At 41.6% G+C, this 22,874-nt stretch overlaps 1 protein-coding gene across 2 annotated transcripts in view; it reads left to right on the top strand.

The window, feature by feature from the left end:
- ptn (pleiotrophin) overlaps window positions 1-22,611 on the top strand; it is a 42,960-nt gene extending 20,349 nt beyond the window's left edge. For both annotated transcript variants that reach the window (XM_035427738.1, XM_035427739.1), the window contains exons 2-5: window positions 10,624-10,715; window positions 11,126-11,299; window positions 12,427-12,588; window positions 21,442-22,611. In XM_035427738.1, the coding sequence (XP_035283629.1) occupies window positions 10,625-10,715; window positions 11,126-11,299; window positions 12,427-12,588; window positions 21,442-21,497 (483 nt within the window). In that variant the 5' untranslated portion in view covers window position 10,624 and the 3' untranslated portion in view covers window positions 21,498-22,611. The remainder of the gene's footprint in view (window positions 1-10,623; window positions 10,716-11,125; window positions 11,300-12,426; window positions 12,589-21,441) is intronic.
- The last annotated feature ends 263 nt before the right edge of the window (window positions 22,612-22,874 follow it).

Here is a 22,874-nt window from a genome sequence, read left to right as displayed (position 1 = left end):
GCTTCGTTCCTTCTATCAGGAAGCTAACACTCTCATGGGTAATATTTGGACAGGGTTCTCAGCAATTCTGTGTCCTACGCCTTTCCACGCCCTGCCTCTCTCCCTTCTCTCAAACGCATTCCTCTCATATGTAGCCACATGCAGGCAGCAGTGTTGGGTGCGAACATTGCTGTTTTTCACCTGCACTTCCCCATAAATGAGTGCACTCAAGGACGGGCTCCCGCTTTTTCATCATTGCTGAACAGTAAGGTGTAGGGCTGTGTTTCAAATGCAAAGATGCTTGTCACGACTCAGTGGTATTTATGGGGGGGGGGAGGGGGCTCAGGAGGGGCATTGGAGGTAGGGGGAGGGGTAGAAAAGGGGGAGGGGTGAAGAATACGGGGAGGGCGGGGAGAGGACAGCCAGAATGGTATAGCAGAAAGGGTGTCATTTGCATGGCATGCTAGATATGCTAATCCATCTGTTAGGAGCGACATGGAACACGATAGCGCCTACCTCCGTGTTCTGCTGTGAACAATAAGGCATGGGAATGTGTAGATCAAAACACCTGATTTTTGGGAACAGTGCTGGGGTTTATAAGTCTCCTGACCAACCAGGAGACTCTCTGAGGGTCAGATACTAAAAGGAGGAGGGGGATTTCTCCTCCAGAAGAAATTGCCCTATAGCCCCCTCACACAACAAGTGATGGCATCTGGTGAACCAGAATTGGTGATTTCTGGTAACTAATTCCACTCTTTACAGAGCATGCACGACACATTAAAGTGGACTTTCCACTTTCAGTTTTTACAAAGGTCTCTTTAACCACATAGCTCAAATAGAAGCCCAACCAATATGGCTGTATTTGAGGGTTGACGCATGAATCCGGCACATTTCAAGCTGGTCGGTTGGTATCTTTAGTGTCCGCCGCTGCTTTCTTTCTTTTTAACTTGTTAATGCTGAAAGGACAGCTTGTTCTGTTTCTGATGTGATGGTCCCCTAGTTACAGCTTTCTGTTCCCTGATTGCTTCAAGTATTAAAAGTTGCAGTCTAGCGGCCAATCTTATGAAGTTGGCAAGGGTTCCTTGGGTAACTTCTACATTAAATCTACCCAATTAGGTGCTAGATGCCCATAGGCTATTCATTGTTGCCAGTGAGAGGTACACCTATCTCCGTCTGTAGTTGCTATTGTCAGAACCGTAACATGGGAAATAAGGCTGGCAGGTGAGTGCATCAGATTACTGCAGATACAGTTCCAAATTGGGCTGCAAGAAAGTGAAACACATCACATCCTGTGGCTTCCAGGGCCTTGCTGTCTATTTAAATGGGCTTGAATGTGATTTGGGTTTACAATTTAATGCTCCACCTGTTGACTGCCAGCTTTCTCCTTATGGGTCATGGTATATCTCATCCAACTGCGTGTAAATCTAAAAGCACCAAATGGACCCGTCAAGTTTCTGTTTGCATGTGTGATGCACATCAGATTGGAATGTGCAAGAGGGCGGTGGGCTTGGGCAGGCTACTCCAGTCCATTCATTGGCTCACTTGGGTTCATGGTCCCAGTCTATTGAGTCATTGTGTGTCTGATGAAGGGAGTGTGACATTTTCTGTTTTGACGGAGATTGGGTGCACTGACACCGAGTGACATTTCCCATTAAGGGAAGGGTGCAGAGAGAGGAGAGAGATCGGAGCAGTGGGGGGTCGGGGCTAATCAGCACGGCTGACAATGCTAATGAGCCTCCGTGATCAACAATGGCATCCTCCGTACTCACTTTAAGTTTCTGAGCTGCACAAATCCATCCCGACACGTCCACATGCCCAGGGATGCCTGTGTCCGATGAGATCCTAGGTACAGATAAATCTTGAAAAACCCCAAGGAAGCATAGGCAATCAGGAGCAAAGAAAATGCAAAACAGGACAAGTAAAAAGAAGGATGATGTAATATTTAACAACTTGTGCTCGCATGCAAAGGAGATTCTGTACACAGGTGTCATTGCCTGTTGACCAGGCTTGTTGTACACTCCTGTGGTCTTGGCTGATCCCAAAGGGAACCATAAGGACCAAGGTCAGACAGGTTACACAGAGAGTGGCACTCTGATGGAGAGTTCCCTTCTGTTCCCATTAGTGTTTCACATTGTGTGTGCTCGCAGCACTCTACACCTCAAATAATAAAATGCAGATAGGAGCTTGTTAAGGAGATCTTGGTGTCGAGAACCTATAAAAAGGCATGGCATATGCATGAGATTAGGAAAATGTGTGTTTGAGCATTGCGTACAGTGCCATTTACTGCATTCCCCCTCCCCCCACCAAGGCCATGTGTTCAAGAACCACCCTGCAACCTTAGAGTAGGATACTGCCCTCTTCTAAGAGGGAGTGAGAGAGAGAGAGGGGGGGGGGGGGAAGAGAGAGAGAGAGAGAGATAGAGAGATGATTAAATTAATGTTGCACAACCATGTGTCCCAAGGTGCTTTCAGGAGCTCCCTCTAAAAAAGGCTCGTTCATTTAAAGGAGGCTTGTATAAAGTAGTCTTTTGAAAGTGGATTCTTAAAAGAAGGAGGTGGGGGAAAAGAGAGAAAGAGATAAAGAGAGAGATTGTGATAGAGGGAAAACAGAGATGGAGGTACAGGGAATTAATACTGGGCAAGGGTCCTAGGTTCTTGTGACTTACAGTATGGCGGGGGTTCAAATGTGGTATCGAACTGAACCGAAAGCAGCTATCTGACACATCAAGGTGCAGAAAAAGGAGTGAAAAAGAACTAAAGAGAGATGAAGATTCCAAAAGCTGCAGGCTCTGGCAGATAATTCATCCATGACTTCACCACATCATCAAGCCATGATAAATCTCAGATAAAAACCAGGGAAGGAGAAATCTCAAGAAAATGGAGTCACATTTCAACACCTGCCCACGTCGCAGTGCTGCCCAGAGCTGTTGTGTGTTTTCAGTGGATATTCTTTTTTTCCTGTGGCGCTTTTTATATTTGAAAAAGGCTGCAGACAGAGCCGCGTAATATGAAAACTTAAAAAGGCGGAACACTAATTGTAAGGTGCCACCACGGTGTTCGGCATTCTGCCTTAATGAGGTATCGCCACTCGAGATGTGTGCAAAGCTGCCAAGATGCACCGCGGTGCTGAGAGAGGATTTTTATCAGGGGAGTTACAAGAGGACAACAAACAAAAGATTCTCTTCCTTTTGTGTTCATAAACATGAAAAAAATGTTTTCGTTGGATTTACAAAGTGGCCTTGCGAACAGAAAGTTGCCTCTTTAACTCTCCGACCGTGTCGTGCCGTCATCATCCTGCCGCTTGCAGCCAGACCGATTAATTGTGGATAATGGGTTTTGTAAAGGAAGAGCTTCCTGAATGGGAGCTGTGGTACATGAATCCGCCATGATGCTTCAGTGAGATAAATGAGTTTCTATCCTATCGTATTAACAGGAAACCATTACAGTGACCATGCCTGAAAGGCAGAGTTGGACCACTTGGGCAGAGCTTGGTTATAGACGACTGCAGCTTGGCTCAAAGGCTCAATCCTATCATCAATGGGGCAGTGGATCCTTTTTCATCTCCCCTTCCACCTTCACACCATACAGTATTGCTGATTAAAAGCATGACTCGACATAACTTTGACAATAAGAGGATTGCTGAAGTGGAGAGGTTACATTTTGTAATGTGGAGACAGAAATGCATGACATCCTGACCTTTAACATTCTAATTTTAGGTGACATAACTCATATTTTATTGTGACTGTGGTTACAGTATTGGGAATGAATTTGTATGTCATTTGTGCAGCCCTTTTCTGAGAGTTTTTATTCTCAGTTCACAATAAACCTGCTGTTTTATGTCCTGGCAGATTTTGGCAGAGGTAGAAGGATGGTACAAGGCAAGACAGAGCTTATCCTCCCCTGGCATGCAGTGCCCCCTATGTTGGCCTAAATGTGCCATTGTATTTCATAGTTCAGCCTCTGGGGAGGACAAAATTATGGAATAATTCAAGAAGCTCCATTTATCACCAGCCTTGATGAGAGCAGGTGGAGGCCTCAGAGTGGTGCACTTGGCTGCCTCTTGTGACGCACCCCCCCAAGCAACCGCCCCCCCCCCCTCCCCCCCATCCCTCGCACTCCCTCACTAATGTGCCATCACTCCAGAGTCCCATTTATTTCTCAGAAGAGCAGTTTATATGAGAGCTCGCTGACTGATTTCAGTTTCCCAGGGAAGAAAAGAAAAGTTAATGCCTGAATTGGCAGCTGCCTCACTCACTTACCACTAACTTTCAGTAGGCGACCACTTGGAAAATACATTTGGATTCAAAGGAAATAACAAAAAGCAAGCCCCAATTCACAGTTACTCCCACGCAGATCATGGCTGGTATACTAAGCTGATGATTCCCTTAGTCGAAGAACAATGACCGGAAAGGCAGCACCATTGGACACACAGAGCTTTGTGATAGCTCTCTGCTGTAAACATGATCTGACTGTCAACGCCTAATGGTTTCACTTCAAACAGCACCTCAGTCTTGGAGCACTCATATGGTGGTATACTGGTCCACTCTTGGGTAAGTACCCACTCCAAATCATGCATTAGTCTCTAAGTGTTAAAGCTTCATTCTGTCATTCGCATTATTTTGTTTTTGGCATGGTGTGCATCATAGTTACGCATGGTGATTTTTTTTGGGGGGGGGGGGTGGGGTGGGTTGCTACAGTGCTCTATTAATACAAAATTCTTTCTTGGTGTCAGTATAAATATGCCTGATTAATGACATATACTGTAGCTGCACACACATATATATGCATACATACTGTATGTGGGGCTTCCCAGATGTAGATCCTCCTACCGCAGCTTGGATAATCAGCTTCACCCAACCCCAGTATAAATGAATAATGGATTGTTCTCTTCATGATGAGAGCTCAAAAGCATGAAGCATCACAATACCATGTGTCAGGCATTTTGGTCTGGGAAAAAGGGATAATTTTTTATTTCTCACATATTCACGATTTAATAGTCCATAATTTTTTATGGTGTTCAGTCATTTATACACATGGTGGTTCTGTTAAGGTGATGTGTGGTCAGGTAGACAGCTCTTATGTGTATCCTCTCCACTTCTGGCTGACACGCTACACCACGCAGCTGCTTTTCATTTCCTCCCTGGAGATGATCCTCCAAACCGCCAACTTGTGGAAAACAAAGACAGTAAATCAATCAACATTAAATGGCTTCTGCATCGGTCTTAGAGATTTATGGGGAATCCAAGCCAAAGATTTTCATCGGGAATGTTTTTTTTTTTTAAAAAGGATTTGATATCTTTCCTTGTGTGTGTAATGGTTGCTGAGTTGAAGTATATAAAGGAGTCGGGATTTCATTGTAATCATGGAGGCAGGAAAGAGAATAAAATGGGGAGTGACAGATGATCACTGTCTCAAGCTCCGACTTAGTCATACGTAAGTATGACAGTCCGTAAGTATTTGGACAGTTGTTTTGGCTCTGTACTCCAACACATTGGATTTGAAATGAAACAATGAACGACGAATGTTACAATGAGCTTTAATTTTGGCCCTATCGGTGCCCAACCTCACTAATACTCCTCTGACTGAATGGGAACAAATTCCTGCCGCATATCTAGTATAAATGCTTCCCAGAAGAGTGGAGGTTTTGGACGAGATGTTGGATGACAGGTGTCTGCAAACTTTTGGCTATGTAGTGTACTTCTAAAGTAACCAAGGAGTTTTTCAGGACCAAAAAGTGGAATGTTCTTGACTGGCTGAGTCGATCACCCATCCTGAATTCAATGTAACATGAATTTCACTTTCTGAAGACAAGACAAGACTTTCTGAAGGCCCCAGAAAAAAACAAAAAATGAAGACAGCTGCAGTACAGACCTGGCATAGAGACACTGGGGAAGATATCCAGCATTTGGCGATGTCTATGGGTCGCAGACTCCTGCCAGTCATTAAATGTAGACCCTAGACAAGATTTTGAAATATTGACATTTTGGAAAGGCACATCAGCTGAGCACCAAACTCCATAGGAGATCACTGCACGCAGTTTGAGATGGAATGTCATGTATGCATGGGTTCATGGGAACCATTGCTTGCGAAAATGGTGGCTAGTTTCTGATGACTGATGTGTATCACAGGCACAAAGAAACCAACCATACAGAGCAGCATATTCATTAAAGAGGACATGAAATGTGCGATGATAATCACAGAGTGTTCAGTTCATTATTTATCATTTGATCACTTGGAACGTCCAATCCTGATAAACACCAATGAGTCAATGAATTGTATGCAAGCTTATTATAATGTGAGGCAGGAGAAATAACAGTAATTTCGTTGGACACCATTCAGTGTTGATTTTGCATTTTTGAATAGGCTATAATTTATTTCTGACAGTAATCTTAATGGTTATAATTCCGTAAGACTCTTTCTGTGCCATGTAGTCACGATGCATAGCACATTTATAAATTAAGTGTTTTAGAGATGAAGGATACCTGAGATATATCTGATTCTAACAAATAATTTATTACTTATTGTGAATGATTGATATCATTTGTTATAAAAGCTGTCAGAGAGTGTATACTTCCCAAAGTAGATTTCTGAACCTCACCTTTCCCCAAGTCATTATCTGCCCCTGGCAGGAGAGCTACAATTCAATGTTAGGTTGCCGGAATAAAATACAAAACTGGGTTAGTAATAACCCTCTGAGGAATCAGCTTTAGATTACCATTTTTATGCTTTTTCATTCAGCAGGATTAAGCAGCCGTAGCAACAACTGCAAAAATGGAATTAAACAGTTATTCCTTGAATAGAACAAATATCAGGTCTATGACAGACGTGAACCAATAACAGCAGTGGATCATTTTCAGATAGGAGTGATTTATTCTTTTGTTCAGGTGCGTTGATTATCTCCGTGCTTCATTACAATTACTCCCTACTTTGCAACTCCACTAATATCCAGCTGAGATAAGAGACCACTCCTTTTGGCAAAATGCATTATGCTTGCTTTAAATAAACTGTCTGTAGAGAGAGAGCTCTCTAGACCATATTTTTAATGAAAGCTGTTTTTCATCTTAGAATAGGCAACTTCAGATACAGAACACTAAATAAAAAAAGTAAAAGCTTCATCCTTTAAAAAGAATAGTCACAAATTACTGTAAATATATCTCATAATAATGCTGTTATATAATATAACATAATAATTATGTTTCTAGGGAACTAGAGAGCTAGTCCTGGAAAAATAATTGTTGGTTGTCCTTTCTTCCCTTGGTCACACAAATTCAGTGCAATTTAATATAAATGAATGAAACACACAATTACCAACAGACATGCCTATTAACATATGCTTTGCATCTTTAAATGGATTGAGAAACCACTAGCCGCTGCATTTATTTAATAATTTGTAACAGGCATGTCAAGAATCAATGTTAAGCAGCACCTCATATGATTTATTTCTGGGACAGTAGGTTTTGACACCAGAGCATGAAGGTGAACAACAGTTCTACCTTTTGTTCTCTGTTCACGGCCCTCCATTCCTCCTGCTGGAGGGATGAGCTCAGGCAAACAGAGGCCAGGGGCATCTGATTAATGACATCCAATACAACCCGGGGATCAGGCAAAGAGAAAGAAAAAGGTCAAAAGTACTTTTTTAAATCTTTAAACTTACACAGTTTGCAGAGGTAAGTTAATGAAGAGGTGCCACAGTCCACAATGAAACAGGGCACTGACATAGATGAGGAGAGGGGGGCATTTGGGGCCTGGGAGACAAGTGAGGTGGTTTCCCGATACCGGCTCTTTCTCTGGGCCGTGTAGAGCGTGTGGAACACTGAGAGCCCATCGATCAAGGAATGGACACCTGTCTCTGTCAACTTGCTGACCCCCCCCCCCCCCCCCCCCCCCCGTACTCAACTCCACAGATCATTGGCAGGAATGGAGCGACATCTTTGGTTAATTCTTGCTGAATTTTAGACAGCAGTCTCCGTTATGAGCCCTGAGACCTGCCTAGATGGGTTAGCCCCTTCTTTTAACTGAGACAAGTGTACGCATGACTACTGGAAGGACTCCTACTGGCTTGCTGCCAATAGTTTCCTTTTCTGACCGTCTGCCACATCACTGAACCCCATTATTACCCCAATTATCCAGTATCTCTGTGTCTTACTGATGCAAGACTGGTTTCCTCTACTATGGAAAAATAGCTTATCTTCTGCAGGCCATTGGGCAATCAAGTATAGCTAGAAGCCTAAGCAAACTTTGAAAACCTTTCTGTCTGAAAGTTTCTGAAAAGCAAACCCTGTCCGATTAAGATCGCACAATACTCCAATACTACTTTTATTAGAATGTGGCCAAACTGCAGTTAGTCATCTTTGTGTTATTTTCTGCTTTACTTTTGTTCACAACTTCATTAGCTGGTTTGCAGTTGTTTAGAAAAAAGATTTACAATGCTTTGTAGTTTTTCTCGGCAGAGTACGGTAGCTACTGTATGCTCTTAAATCCCCTGTCCTCCCTATGTGCATGAAAAACACGTAAAACCCTGAGATAGATTTTTTTTTACCCCACTGAGTCCTGAAAAAGTGTATGCGTAAGTCTCATGGAGTTCTGGTCTGGTAATGGATGGGAGTGTAGCTATTGCCATCTCCTGGAGAGGATGAGATTCTGCTTGTCAGAAAATAAGGGAAGGGCTCCCCAAAATGTTTCTTGAATATTCGGCCTGCCGAATGCATTGAGAATAAAGTCAATATATATGTAAATAAAAAGTCATGTGAGCTCCACAAATGATGCAATGAATCTCCTACCCATGCCTATGTGGTTGAAAAATATGTAAAATTACATTAAAAAATCTTTCAGCTGGTAGTTACTCAGCATGTGTGTGTGTCTCACTTGCCAAAACTCTCTTTGAACTCTTGGAAATATCAGTATCTGGATCTAAAATGCATTGAATACAGGAATATTCCAGAAATTTCTAATCCCCCGCAAGAATGAGAGCAGCAGCAGAAACTGAGTGATGAAACTCAGGTTCTGTGCTTACCCAAAACACGCTATCATGTTCAACGACATACAGTCAACGACAAGGCCAAACTGGCTTTGTAACAGGAAATGTTCAAAAAATTGTCTCAGAATATTTAACGAACAGAGTTGACTGAAAGACAAAATGTATAGTTTAAGTACAATTTGATGTTCTGTTGGAATTCTGGTTAGTGGTTGTCTCTTGCCTTTCTGCAAAGTCGGTTTCTTGTAACACTAGAGCTGACATTCTGCACAGACACGGAAAGGCCTGTCTGTATTCTCTCAGTTGCTACTGCTCTTCAACCCCAACTTACATACTAGCTAAATGCTCATGAATGATTCACTTGCTCCCCAGAAAGCAGTCAGAGTAGAATGAAGTTATTTGGATCAGAGAATAACTTACTACAATTCTTATTTTACTTGAATTTGTAAACAGTGTAGCAGTGGATGCATTGTGTTTCCGCAGATGCAGCAAAAGCTTTGCTGTTCCTCAGTTTGAGGCTGACAGGACTAGGTGTGGAAAACTGTGCTTCGAGAGAGCTTTGCAAAGTAGGCAGAACTGACAGTGAATGCTGCATATTTGCATGACTAAATCAGCAGTTTAACCCCTGATGCAATGGGTTTTGACGCTTGATGGTGCTTCTGTACATGGACAGTTGGTAGTTGTTTTTGATTGTTGATGGGGTTTGAGTGTTGAAGGGGTAAAATTCTGGTTTTCCTCAACTATGCACATTCATATTCACATTTTATATACATGAACAAGTGCGGCTATGAAGGCATGCACAGCATTTATGAGCTATTCATTATTATGCATGAATGATGAGGGCGAATATCCTGCTGAATTTCATTGCACATTGCGTGTTCCCTATATTGCCTATAGATATAAAGTGAATCAAGTAGCACAGGTTTATACTGCCAGACCGAATGTGGGGAGTAAATGTGTTGGGGCAGGAAGCATTGGCTCATGATTAATTAAAAAAGACGGATGGAAATAATTTTCCTGGCAGGCTGTACCCTCGCAGTAATTTGAGCACAGTGGAGCATTTGGATAGCGAGGTGGTTCATAATTGCTTAAGTCTCACGCTGATTCGCTCTTCAGCGTGCGATGCTTTCCTTTGGATGTCTAAAGTGCGGAGGTATGCTAATGCCCCCCCTCCCCCCCACCCCCAGAGGTCCGCAGACACTGCCAGCGATTAAAGGTAGAGTTGCACTTTCTCTTCATCGGTCTGCCGGGGAGTGGGCTGAGAAAAGGTGTCACTCACAGCCCAGATTCTGGACCGAAGAGCTTCCTCCCCCCACGACGAGCTCGTCAATTTCAAAAGCTCGAGTTACGCACGAAGCACTGCGCACCGTCAGATGTTATCGCAGTGCCCCTCTCCACTGCTCTTTCACAGATACTTGGTCTGAAAAGATAAATACTCCGTAATTAATTTTTAAAATGTCGTTGGTTGTCTTGGATACCCAGCGCCCACCCACACAGGTTATGGACTGGGCGTTCTTCTCGTGGCCCGGCCCTTGTTCACACCCAGATTGGCTGCATGCTCCCTGGTGACTGCATAAATCAGGGCAGCCCATGCTAGCTATAGTTATCAATGGCATTGTATCTGGAGTCTGGAGCTTTCATCGGTCCGTGTTTGCTCTGCTCCTTTCCCAGCATGCACAACCAACAGCACTGGATGGTGGCGGTGGCGATGGCCTCCTTGGTCCTGACGGCAGCTGCCATCGAAGGGGGAAAAGCCGAGAAAGGTGAGACATTGATGGCACGGAAAGTGATTGCTGATGATGATTGATGGTAGAACCCCTTAGGAAATGATGTACTGTGCAGTAAATGGTAAATTGAAACAACGCAAATCCAAGTATTGAACATGTAAGGGCACCCAACACAGACACAACTACCTGCAACTGTGTGCCTCAATGGTGGTCCAAGCTATGTTCAAACACATAGCTGCAATGCCTTAATCGTAATGCTTACTATGATTACATTGAAACTGGCCATAACAACAGATATATTGTATAGCCAGCCCATTTCATAGCCATCAGTTTATTTTCTGCATTGTTTTCAGTAGTTTGTCCCACAATGGGAAAAATGTTAAGTTAGCTGGGATAAATTCCCCCGCGTGGGTTTTGTGACGAAATGATGCTTGTGTTCTTCACAGGAAAGAAAGAGCGGAAGTCGGACTGCGGGGAGTGGCAGTGGAGTGTGTGCGTGGCCAACATCGGAGACTGTGGCCTGGGCACGCGAGAGGGAACAAGGCCGGGCAACGACTGCAAGCAGACTATCAAGACCCAGCGCTGCAAGATCCCCTGCAACTGGAAGAAACAGTTTGGAGGCGAGACCACTTGAGCTGCATTTTGTTTTAGCTACGATGTTGTACATTTATACATTTAGGTGTGTGTGTGTGTGGTTTTCAAAGCGACTGGGTCAGCATATTCGTAGCCAAAGGATAAGCACAAGACATGCTCTAGAACTCCTAGAATAATTCCTTGAACAGTGCCAGTATCCTTCTCATCTCCAGCCTTGGCCTTTCAAAAAAAAAAAAAAATGCACAGACATCACAGAGTGGGGTGAGTACCTGCTGATACAGAACAGGAAAGAGAGGCCCATACGTTTTGCTCAGGAGGGAGTGGAAGAACTACAAAATGACAGGAAGAGAGATGTGGGATTCTCTCTTCTTTTTTTTTGGGGGGGGGGGGGGGGGGGGGTCAGTGGAGGAACTCTTGTGAGACAAAGTGGGCAAAATGTGACAGACTGGATAAGCAGAAATCACAATAGTATTGTGAAGTACATGAGCCCAGAGAGAGGGTCGGTGTCAACTGGGAAGCACACGTGGGACTGTGCCTTCGGTGAGTGCTCTCATGGTCACCGAACATGAAAAAATACAAGGAGGAAAACACAACCAATCATTTCAGTTTTCACTGTTCCTCGAGAGAGATGTGCATCGAATGAAATGGTGCACTGTGCTTTTATGAGCAAGCTGAATTCTTATGAGGCAGACAAGTACAGTGGGAAAGAAAAGGTGATATCTTTTATTAGTCTTGATAGATATTTAATGCATGGTTCTCAGTGACAATGCTTTGGGTGGAAAGGATGATTTTGTTTGCAATGCATCTGATCCCTTGAATACCAGACCAGATTTCATCTAAGAAAATTTACTTTTCATATTAAACATTCAATTCAATCATGCAGTTTCAGATACTGGACTTACTCATACAATTCACACAATCCACAACACACACACACCTTGCTTAAGAGAGCATCCATAATATTTGGACTTGCAATGTGTGTGATATCACAGCATTTTTACAGCCACAACACATTCTGTGTCCCACTTTAATTTTTTCAGCTTTTAAGCTATCTGATTAAAAAGGTTTGTTTGCAGTAGTTATGCTCTAATTATTGTATGTTTACAAGTCATCAAGCACCATTTACTTCATTGACGATGGCATATTCCTGCAGGAGAGTGCAAGTATGACTTCCAAACTTGGGGCGAGTGCGACATGGCTACAGGCAAGAAGAACCGCACTGGGGTCCTGAAGAAGGCCCTGATGGATGCCAGCTGCCCCGGTACTGTCACCGCGAGCAAGTCCTGCGGAAAGATCACCAAGACTAAGCTGCCAGGTAAGGGGGCGGGGCTGCGAGAGTGAGGGGAGGGCCTAAGCGGCCGCAGGGTGTGGCTGGGAGGTGAAGGGAGAGGGACTCTCGGGGTATTCTGTGGACAGTGATAGATTAAAGGCACCGGGGCGTTTCGCGAGTTTTGTCTTGCGCAAACAGGTCTCTTTATTGGCCTGCAGTAAACTGCAGTTGGGGTGGGTGGAGTAATGGTATGCGAAAGTGAAAATACATTCGAGGTGCCGTGCAAGTCCGGTATCGAATAATGTGTTCCTGTTTAACCTATCCAGACCATCACTGGTGTGCCATCGGTCGATCAAATTACACACCAAATTGGTTAGTCAAAGAACTGAATCATGAGAATGGTCCAAGATTATAGAGCATATCTTGCTTTGTCTTATACAATTTTACAGTATGGATCATTTTGACTGATGGTTGGGATAGCTGACAGTGAATATTTCTTCCACAAACTCTCTGAGCATGGTAATTTCAGTAATGTGGAAGTGGACATCTAAATGTAATTTCACTTCTTATGTCACTGACAATGACATTACAATTCAGAATCCCCTTAATGGTATACAGTGCTTCAATGCCAATTGGGGATCTCAATATCCAATTCATCTTGATACTTTTTCTATGAAGAAAATCTTGGAAAATATGATCTGTATTTCTTTTGCCCCTGGACTCACAAACCATTCATAAACAGAGCCAACTAAGTTTAAACAGGGAATGAAAATAGATTTTCACCTTTGATTAAGTGAAAGCAACACAAAATCAGTGGTCAAATGAAACAGTTTGAATGCTATTGATCGGGGAAAACGACATAAATGTGTTTTATTTCTAATCTGATTTTTCTCTCAGCCACTTTAAATTATACTTAACCTTGATTAATTTGACCTGTCAGGAGAGAAAATGAACCATTACTGAAGCATGGCCGAATAATTACACTTTTTAAATACTAAATCAATAACCATTCATGTTCAGATGAATTAAAACCTTTTTACATAATCAATATAAAGCATTACCCAGAAATATAGAAAATGAAGCTTTGGTACATTTATTTAACTATCTAAAAATATGTACAGTACAGCCTGGTTTTATGCGTGGGGAGATAGATATACAGTCGCCAAAAACCCATCAGGCCTCCAGAAGCATAAAATCCCATCATGTTTCGGAGATTCCAGACACAGAGGACTGGACCCGAGTCAGGCTTTTATTTTCCAGTCAGCTGGACGGGATGATGACAGAGTCCGGATGGTTACTTCCATCAATCGTTAGGGTCAAGATGGCTATATGTAAACAGGGAGAAGTTCCTAAACGTTTCACTTAAGTCGGTGTTTCGGCAATTACATGACATGCATGTGAGTGTGTGCGTTTGTTTATGCACGCGTGGACGCGTTCATGCTGAATGAGTGCACGGAAAGCACACGTGCAGGAAAAGGCCGGCAGTTCACTGTTTTCTGAAAATGAGAAAAATATCTTTCGGGGTAGCCGTCCCTCAGGGTGTTTGACTGTTATCTTTTGCTTCACTAAGACTGTTGATGGGAAGGTTCCACCTCACGGAGAGCTGTGAAGCTTGCAGTTCTTGTTTGAGACAGGCAGACATGCAATGGCACTGACACAATGTAAAAAAAAACCTAAATAAAAAAACAGCAAGCAGTTCTTGCCCATATGCCAATTACGGGAGTAGCAAGGAACCGATATAGAACCTGACAAAAGAGGATACACTTGACGTCAGAGCCTAATGCTGGTTGAGATGACGTAAACATGAGGAGATGGGCCATCTTTAAGCAATGGTAGCCTGGCACCATAGTAGACTGTAGGAGTGACATTAATCCGTTCTCAGCGTTGGCGAAAGCTGGGATTTAAAAGTATGTGCCAAAGCAGTGTCCCCAGGAGCGACTGGACACGATTGGCTGTTTCCAGGGAAGAACACCAAAGCTTTGAAAGTGGATCTCATAAAGTGCCTTCTCCCTTCACTGTAATAAGGATTTTTTTTGGTTCAACTTGAGCCACATTACAAATGCCCATTGAATGACAAGAGCAAGGGTTGGCAGACTGACTCCGCTGGGAGCAGGAATAATGGTTTCTCGGGATATTCTCCTCATTATGGAGGTAGCCAGGTATTGGCAATGCACTGTACACTCAGTTGACACAATGCAGCTCTGCAATGCAACCAAATAAGAATGCCAAATCTGATGGGCATCCCAGACAGATTGCACAGGAAGACAAACTGTTGAGTATATTTTAGTATTTTCAATAACATGCACATAACATAGATTTAAATATAAATGCCATGCCTTGGTTTTAATACAGGTACAGCACTCTACTGTTAATGTTAGGCCCATCCATTTGTTAGTGTTTGTGTGTGCTTGTGTGTGCAAGGGCACATGTGTATGTCTCTGTGTGTGTGTGTGTGTCCAGTATGTGAGTGCGAGGAATATTCTTGAACTGAGGCACACAAAAATAATAAAGAAAAATAGCATGGATCAATCTTTGTGAGAGATGGGAGAAACGGACCGAACAACTGAAAGGTTTATATTCAGGGGAGGTGGGATTTAAGTGTCTGGCAGTTGTGCGATAACATGAGAGAGACCAGGGGTACCTGGGGGTGTGAGAGGCAGGGCAGGGAGGGGGTCATACTACAGTAACCATGGTGCTTGGGGACCCACCGAACACCCCACGTAGAACAGCGTATCAGGGCTTCATCCGTACTACTGAATGACTCAGTTAAAATTTACAATTCTAAACAGTCACACTGGGCAATGAGCTGTCTCCCCAAACACCACAACTTGGAATGTCTTTATGTTTGTTGCTTCACCCCAGAAGGGCAGACTCAGGGCTGTGGGTCTTTGAGTCAAATGGCACGCTCACACATTCCCCTAGCCCTCTCCATGCGCAAAGCAATGCAACAGAGGGGAATTTAAAAGAGAGAGATTTTAAAAAAAAAAAAAAAAAAACATGAACAACCTGCAAAACTCCCCTATTTTCCTGCCCTATACTCCCAGTCAGGAAAGGTGTTTGGGGGGAAAAATGAACAACAAACAGAAATCTCAGAGCCGGGGGGTGGTAGGGGCAATCAAGGAGCCTTCAAAGAGGATGCCAAAGTGCGGCAAAGACGCGGGGGCGGCCCGCCTTGCACTCCGCCCCACGGAGGAGGGGAATCGGATAATAAACATGCATTAAAGGGAAAAATACCGAGCGACGGGGCCGAGAGCGAAGTGCACATGCTGCAGAAAGCCAGGCTCTGCCTCAGCAGGAATAGCTGCGCCAGTCCTCCCCGCTTTACCGACGGCAACGGGAAGAACTCCGCCTTCACACAAGAGAGGGGCAAGATGCTGACGAGGCGTGGATGAGATTGTCAAACAATTGCAAACAAACTGAGGGTAAAAAAAAAAAAGGAAATGAATTCAAAAGGCAATTTCCCAAAAGATGGCAGCGTGTGTCTGAAGCGCACATAAAGCTATCCCCAAGCTCCTTTGTGTCATTTCAGGTTCTAGAGGCAAATGATTCGGATCCAGAGGCTTTCATTTGGTTAGAAATCACTACGCTCCAAAGCAGAAAGTTCTCATTATTACGGACATGTCAACATGCATTTCATAGATAAAATTAATCATCTTAATCCTAACAGTAATCCTGAATTCAGGGCATTTTAGACAATGAGGTCTGTGCCCCATGGAGCAGGGTTTGGGAGGTGAACGTTTTTATCCTCAGAAACCTGGGGCTTTTGCGCTGTGAGCGTTCATTGATTATACAAATTTTCTCTAGCTGGATTTTCTGTGTACATTGTGGGTTCTCAGCTCACAACACAGAGATTACAAACTACATAGCAGACTATACAGCAGACCCAAATGGTTCCAAAACTTGGTGACACTTACATGTAATGAAGGATTCGTAAGTATTAAGGATTTATATTTCATATAATTATTTAATTCTCCAGCCAACTTTGTTTACAGATTAATTGTTATACATCTATAAGATTGCCATATGTTCTTATACATTCTATTTTCACTTTTCACGTGAATATTCTCCCTGGGAGTTGTTCACAAAATGCATGTTAATGCATAACTGCAACATTGAACAAATATATAATGCACACACCTACACACACGCATACACAAGCACACACACACACATACTGCATGTACGTACACACACTTACACAGAGATGCACATACACTACAGGTATTATACCTAATGATGTGATAAGGGAAGAGTCCAGGTGTCACTTAGGTCTGACTTACTTTCACTGTTAAATTATTGAAGAGGCCCGTTTTACATGCATAAATGGCTGGCATGAATAAGAATGTGTGGGTTTCCACTAAGGTGTAACATTACGCAGTCAGACAGCAGGCCTATCACCCACCATGGGCACTGAAAACATTACAGCTATTCCAGGCTGTCTCTGAATTATATTCATCAGCAGTCTGGAATGAAACGAAATAACAGAACAGAGAAAGATAACTCCTCTGAGATGGAAAGTTGAAACCATGTGTGCTGTAGACAGTTATGAAAACTGGCCTCTGTGCAACGCTGCTAATGAATTATTGACATTAGAAGGTCAATAGTTCTCCCCTGTGCACACTGTGAGAATGCATTGTGGTCATTCTAATGAGTGATAGGATAATAATTCTTAATTGTGCTCTCAGTTATGAAAAACAGTACCGTTTTAAATCTAGACGTATACCACTTAAAAGCTAGCAAATATGGTATTGATAATTTTTCTTTTTTATTCCCAATTTTTTTATTTTCTTCCCCAATTTAGAACATGCAGCTTTTGGGCCTGTCTCATCACTGCAGGGTCCTCAAAAAATTCATGAGATGCACTCATACATGCAGCTGCTGATTCTTTTCACAAGCTGAACTGCACAGTTAGCCAAGATACACAGCTTGATGACACAGATTTCACTGAGCAACGAGGCAGGAAAACTCTGCTGGATGAAAGCCTCCGTCCATGGCAAACCCATAAAAGATTTATGGCCGGAATAAATTCAGATAGTTATGTTTTGTAATTAAATATCATTGCACAGAATATGGTACATTTAAATCTCAATATACTGTGAAACCTGCTTGAAAGAATATTGCATATACAGTACAGGCTAAAAGTATTAGGTAATCCATGTTTTTTTTTGTTTTTTTTAATTTAAAAACCTTAGGTAGAGAAGAATTTAGTTAATATCCTTTAATTCACATTTCTTGAAAAACAAACCAAAGTATAAACATTTTTTTTTCAATTACCAACAACAATAACACAAAAATATGAGATTTAGTTACAAATAATCTTAGACATGACTTTCCTCAAAATAGCCTCTTTTGGCTTTAATTAAAATTAAACAAATTATTGAAGGTCTATCCAATCATTTTCCAAATGGGGTGTCGGAGGGTGGTGGGGGGGTATATAAATTTACTGGAATCTACCTATCTAGGTTTTTTAAACCATAGGTAGCCCAATACAATAGATCTGTAGCGTAAGCAAAATCAGCACTAAAGCCGCAAGAAATATGATGAAGGAGAAGAAGAAGGCATATGGCTTAGATGTGCAGGGCCCAGAAAACATATTGTGGCAAGGTTATTCCCTGCGAGAAATTGAGTTCTTCCTGTAGTTCTGGTGCAGTTTTACAACAGTTTCTCTTGCTAGACAATACACAATATTTTTCTTCTGCCTCTTGACCTTCCTGGCTTTCTCCTGTTAACATTACTGGCCATCAGCAGGAACCTTCTGAGTGTGTACTGAACACTGCACCAGGACATCTCAAGCTTTTTGCAGGTCTCAGTGGGAATAACCTTCTTGCCATAATGTTTACTTGGCCCTCCACATCTAAGCCTAACTCCGTATTTCTTGCTAAATTTCTTGCAACTTTACTGCAGATTTTACATGCACTACAGGCTAAAGGTATTAGGCTATCTGGGGTCTGAAAAATTGCAATAATTGCCATACTTGCTGACCTCTGTTGGGCCCTAGACTATTTTATAGTGTGCCAAAACACATGGCAGGAATTTGTGAATGTTGTACATTTCCTTACACAAAATTGTTCTTTTGTTACAAAAATTTGTATTAATTTGAATGCACCCCTTCTATCAATATACAGCTGGAAAGAGTACACACAAGCATGGATTCGATGCTTTTCCTTTAAGTGGGTTGCGCTGTCTATATTTAAACAATGCAACCTGATTGCACGAATGTGTTTTGTAGATACATGTGTACATTCAAGTGAATATAGAAGATAAACAATGACATACCAGTAAAACATTGAGGACTTTAAACAACGCTGGCATGGCGTGCATCAGCCACAGAAGTAAAACAAGGAATAAACAAAAGTCAAACAGGAAGAACAAAGAGAAGAAACAGGTGTTGATTAATCCACTGTGATGTCTCTGTTTACCTCCCACTGGTTCAAATCTAAAAATAGCAGTGTATGGATGCATTCAGCACTTTCAAATTACTACTTGCACATTCATTGTACATGCCCCACACCTTTCTTTTTCTCTCTCTCTGTCTCTGTCCCTGTCTCTCTCTCTCTCACACGCACGCACGCACGCACACACACACACACACACACGCAGTAGTAGTGATTGTAAAGAAGGCTGTGTTATGAGGTTACTACTTATAATACAGACCTGGGTAGAAGGGTATGGTGTATGTAACAGCCAGACCTGGGCAGAAGGTATATCCCAGGAGGTAGTGGTGTAGTCATTCTCGAGCACCACGTCCAGAAATGCACAAATATTGTGTTGTATGCATTTTACTTTCCTGAAGTTGACCAATGATTTTCGGAATATGAGACTTTACATATATTTTTCATTTACCTTTTACATGAGATTTATGCAAAAAGTGAGCAATACATGGGCAATGTAACAATGGTAATTTGTTTCACACAATAAGACATGTGGTATAATGCATTTAACAGTACATTTACAGATGCATTTATTAAATTACAGTGTAAGACAAATGCAGATACATATAGTGTTGTCTATGCTCACACATACAAGGAGGCCATGTAAATGGCAAAGCCTAATCCATAGATGGGTATTCTTGTATCTGAGTTTAGTATAGAGCTAGGATTAGAGATCCTGTAAATCAAAAATGAAGAATATATTGTTCTTCAACTTTTATCTTTTATTAAAAATGTTACTGTATATGAGAGAAACCAGACAATAAATTATTTGCATGCTGAGTTTTGAGAGGATATCACCCCTGCCTAGCGTCTCTCATCAGGGCACTGTTCTTTGAAGTGTAGACTCAAAATGGTGGAGCAGTATTGGCTGCTTGAAAACTGACAAAGAAATCAACAAACCAGATAGAGAGAGTCGAGAACCACAGTGTGAATAATCAAGGATTTGTGTCTGTTTATTACAGACACAAAACAGTGCAAAGCACATCAGCAAATCCACATGCAGCACTTAAAACAGGCAGACAAAGGAACAATCAGTCAATGTCACATCAATGTCCACTTACAATAGCATGCGGTTAGACTGGTGTGGTCTTCTTCAGTCATTACTTTCCAAACTTCTCAACACGTCTGTCAGCTTGCTACATATTAGCAAAATCTTAATTAAAGCAGAATTTTCAGTTTTGACACCAGTTGAATCACTCCTGCATTTTAAAAACCTTTTCCTGGTTGGCCATATTTCTATCTTTGCCTGCCAAGCACCAATTTCACAGATACTAAAATTTTAGTTCTCATGTGGACACTTCACATTAACAATGAACAGCCTTTGAAAAAAGTGCAGCATATGAATTGAAACAAAAGTTCCAGCCTAGCAGCCTATTCATTTGATAGGTCCTCTCCACATAATAATACTGGTCACATTGTAGTTCAGTCTGCGCATGAAACGACCACACCGCGCAATTATCTGAAGGACCCTCTACCAATTATGAATTGTCCTCCGCACCTGGGGTGATGTCTAGACCTGAGAACCACACTGGGACAGACACATTTCAGCATTCATGGTTTCAATTTTATGACAAATGGCCATTAAAGATTAAGCTGTACTGACACCTATCCAGTAAACCCATTCTGTCATTGAGCTGAAAACAACAGGCCCAAAAACATGTATATGTATACATATCATATGAAGTCATAATACAGTAAGTATGGGTATATAGAATATTGTGTTCACATTGTGTAAAAGGGGAGGTTGCATATACAGAGGTGGCTGAACACTAACAGGTTTTTAAGGTCACAACTGAAAAGTGAGATTTATGATTCCTTATCACAGTGACAAAATGCACGAATGGTACAGTATATTAAATCCAGTCTGAATTATCATCACCTATGAATTTATTTTTATCACTGCCATATCATTAGTATTACTAATATCTCACAACCACAAAATGCCTGCTGTGTCTTGTGAGACTTATTAAAGTCATTGTGTGGAAATAAGGATCTGTGATTGATGAACAGCCTAACATGTTTGGCCTAATAACTGATTTAAAGGGCCTTACATGGGATTTTAATGTCCAATTATATCTAAACATATTGCTTTCATGGTCCGCTCTACTCTGTTAACCAATTGCATTAATATTATATTTCCATGATTCATGAGCCAAAAATACATACGATATAGAATACAAAGTCCAAGCATCAGAATAATACAATTTTAACTACTTACTGGGTATATTTTGAGATAATAGTGTAGAATGCAAAAACCCTGTTGCTTGCTGTCATTTCCAATTTTGCATTTTTTTTGCTATTGTAATATTGCCTTTTATGTTGACCTGCTATATAATATTTGAGGGATCTGTTGTTGTCATTTTCTTGGTTACAAGAAACAGAGTTCAAGAAATCAAGCAAATCCCTTAAATCTTCTATAAATAGAAATAAATAAAATAAATAAAAAATAAAATAAATTCCCTTGCAGATGTGAAGAAGCCGAAGCGGGAGGGTAAGAAGAAGGAACGCGCTCCGATGGCCTAGCGCGGGGTCGTGTCCAGAGGCCGAGGTCGGGAGTGCACACTAAGCCCCGCCTCTCCCCCCTCCCCTCTCTCCTCTCTCTCCACCTTTAGGTCCTCGGCCCAGCGTGGGAGGAGCTACTATAGCAGCTGTCCAACAGCCGAGCTGAGGAATTATAAACAAAAGATTATGATTTTTCTTCCTCTCCTAACCTCTGGTAGACAATGGCCATAGCTTTTGTATACTGTAGGGGCTTTAATTCTTGATAATATACGGAACAGAAAGGGAATTTTTCCTCTATAATACAATCATTATTTTGCGATGGTACGTTGTGAATTTAACCCTTGTTTTGTTCATCCTGCTTGTTATAACTTTTGATTTTTTCGATTACCTATTACTGTTAAGTAAATCTTAAAGATGAAAAAAGATTTTTATTCTCAATTGTACCTTGTACTGTACCCATCTAAACTATGAGGGTGTTTCTGATACTCAGGAGTTCAACCTGTTTTAAGCTTGTAACTAGCTTGTCCCAAATGCCACTGTATCCAACAGATTTGGCCATGACACAACCAATTTGATTTAAAAATACAGAATACCAGATGACCTACTGATGTCAGTTCTATATAGCCTTTTCAAGATGTTTCAGTTTCTCTATCTTTTCTGGATTAAGACAACTGATCTAGATGAAAGCAAGCCTGCTGTCTTTGATTTGACAAACTCAGAATCTCCTATAAAAATCACAGTGCAACTTAAGGATCTCAGAACAATTTGCAGAACAAAATCTAATATTTTTCTAAATAACACTAGTTAGGGAATCTGTCGAGTATGTTGATTTGATTCTCACACATATCTCTAAATCTTCACAACTTTGTTAAATTATAAGGAGTAGCACATTGCTGTGCCCAGTAATAAGTAGGTTAACTTGAATTACCCTTTTACATTATGGATCCTTTCTTTGCCCATTGAAGTACAGTATGTACAGTGCGTGGCTTTCTGGGGTTTATTTCCTCTTTATCAAATCATTTCATTTTCTAAAATAAAGTTGGAGTTGAAAGCCACAGTCCACAGTTTGTGAATCTTCTTTCTTAAATATTTCTGGCATGATCATTTGTGAATAAAATGTTTTAACAAACACCAATGAGGGGCTGTAAAGGGTCAATTTTTCATTCCCGTCATATAATCACATTTAATCTGCAGGACTGAATGACTTTGAAATGTATGCAGGTGCAACATACACAAACAAACAAACAGACACACACACACACATATACCCACACAATCTCAGCTTGGTTCTTTTCTTCACTTTAAGTAATAAATAAATACTATACATTGTATATTACCTATCCGATAGTAAAGCCCTGATATAAAAACACTGATATAAATTCTCTATTCCTGATTTGC

Source organism: Anguilla anguilla, chromosome 7, assembly GCF_013347855.1.
Source record: "Anguilla anguilla isolate fAngAng1 chromosome 7, fAngAng1.pri, whole genome shotgun sequence".
Taxonomy (NCBI): Eukaryota; Metazoa; Chordata; class Actinopteri; order Anguilliformes; family Anguillidae; genus Anguilla; species Anguilla anguilla.
The sequence above is the reverse complement of the archived record's forward strand: the minus strand, read 5'-3'. Positions and strand labels throughout refer to the sequence as shown.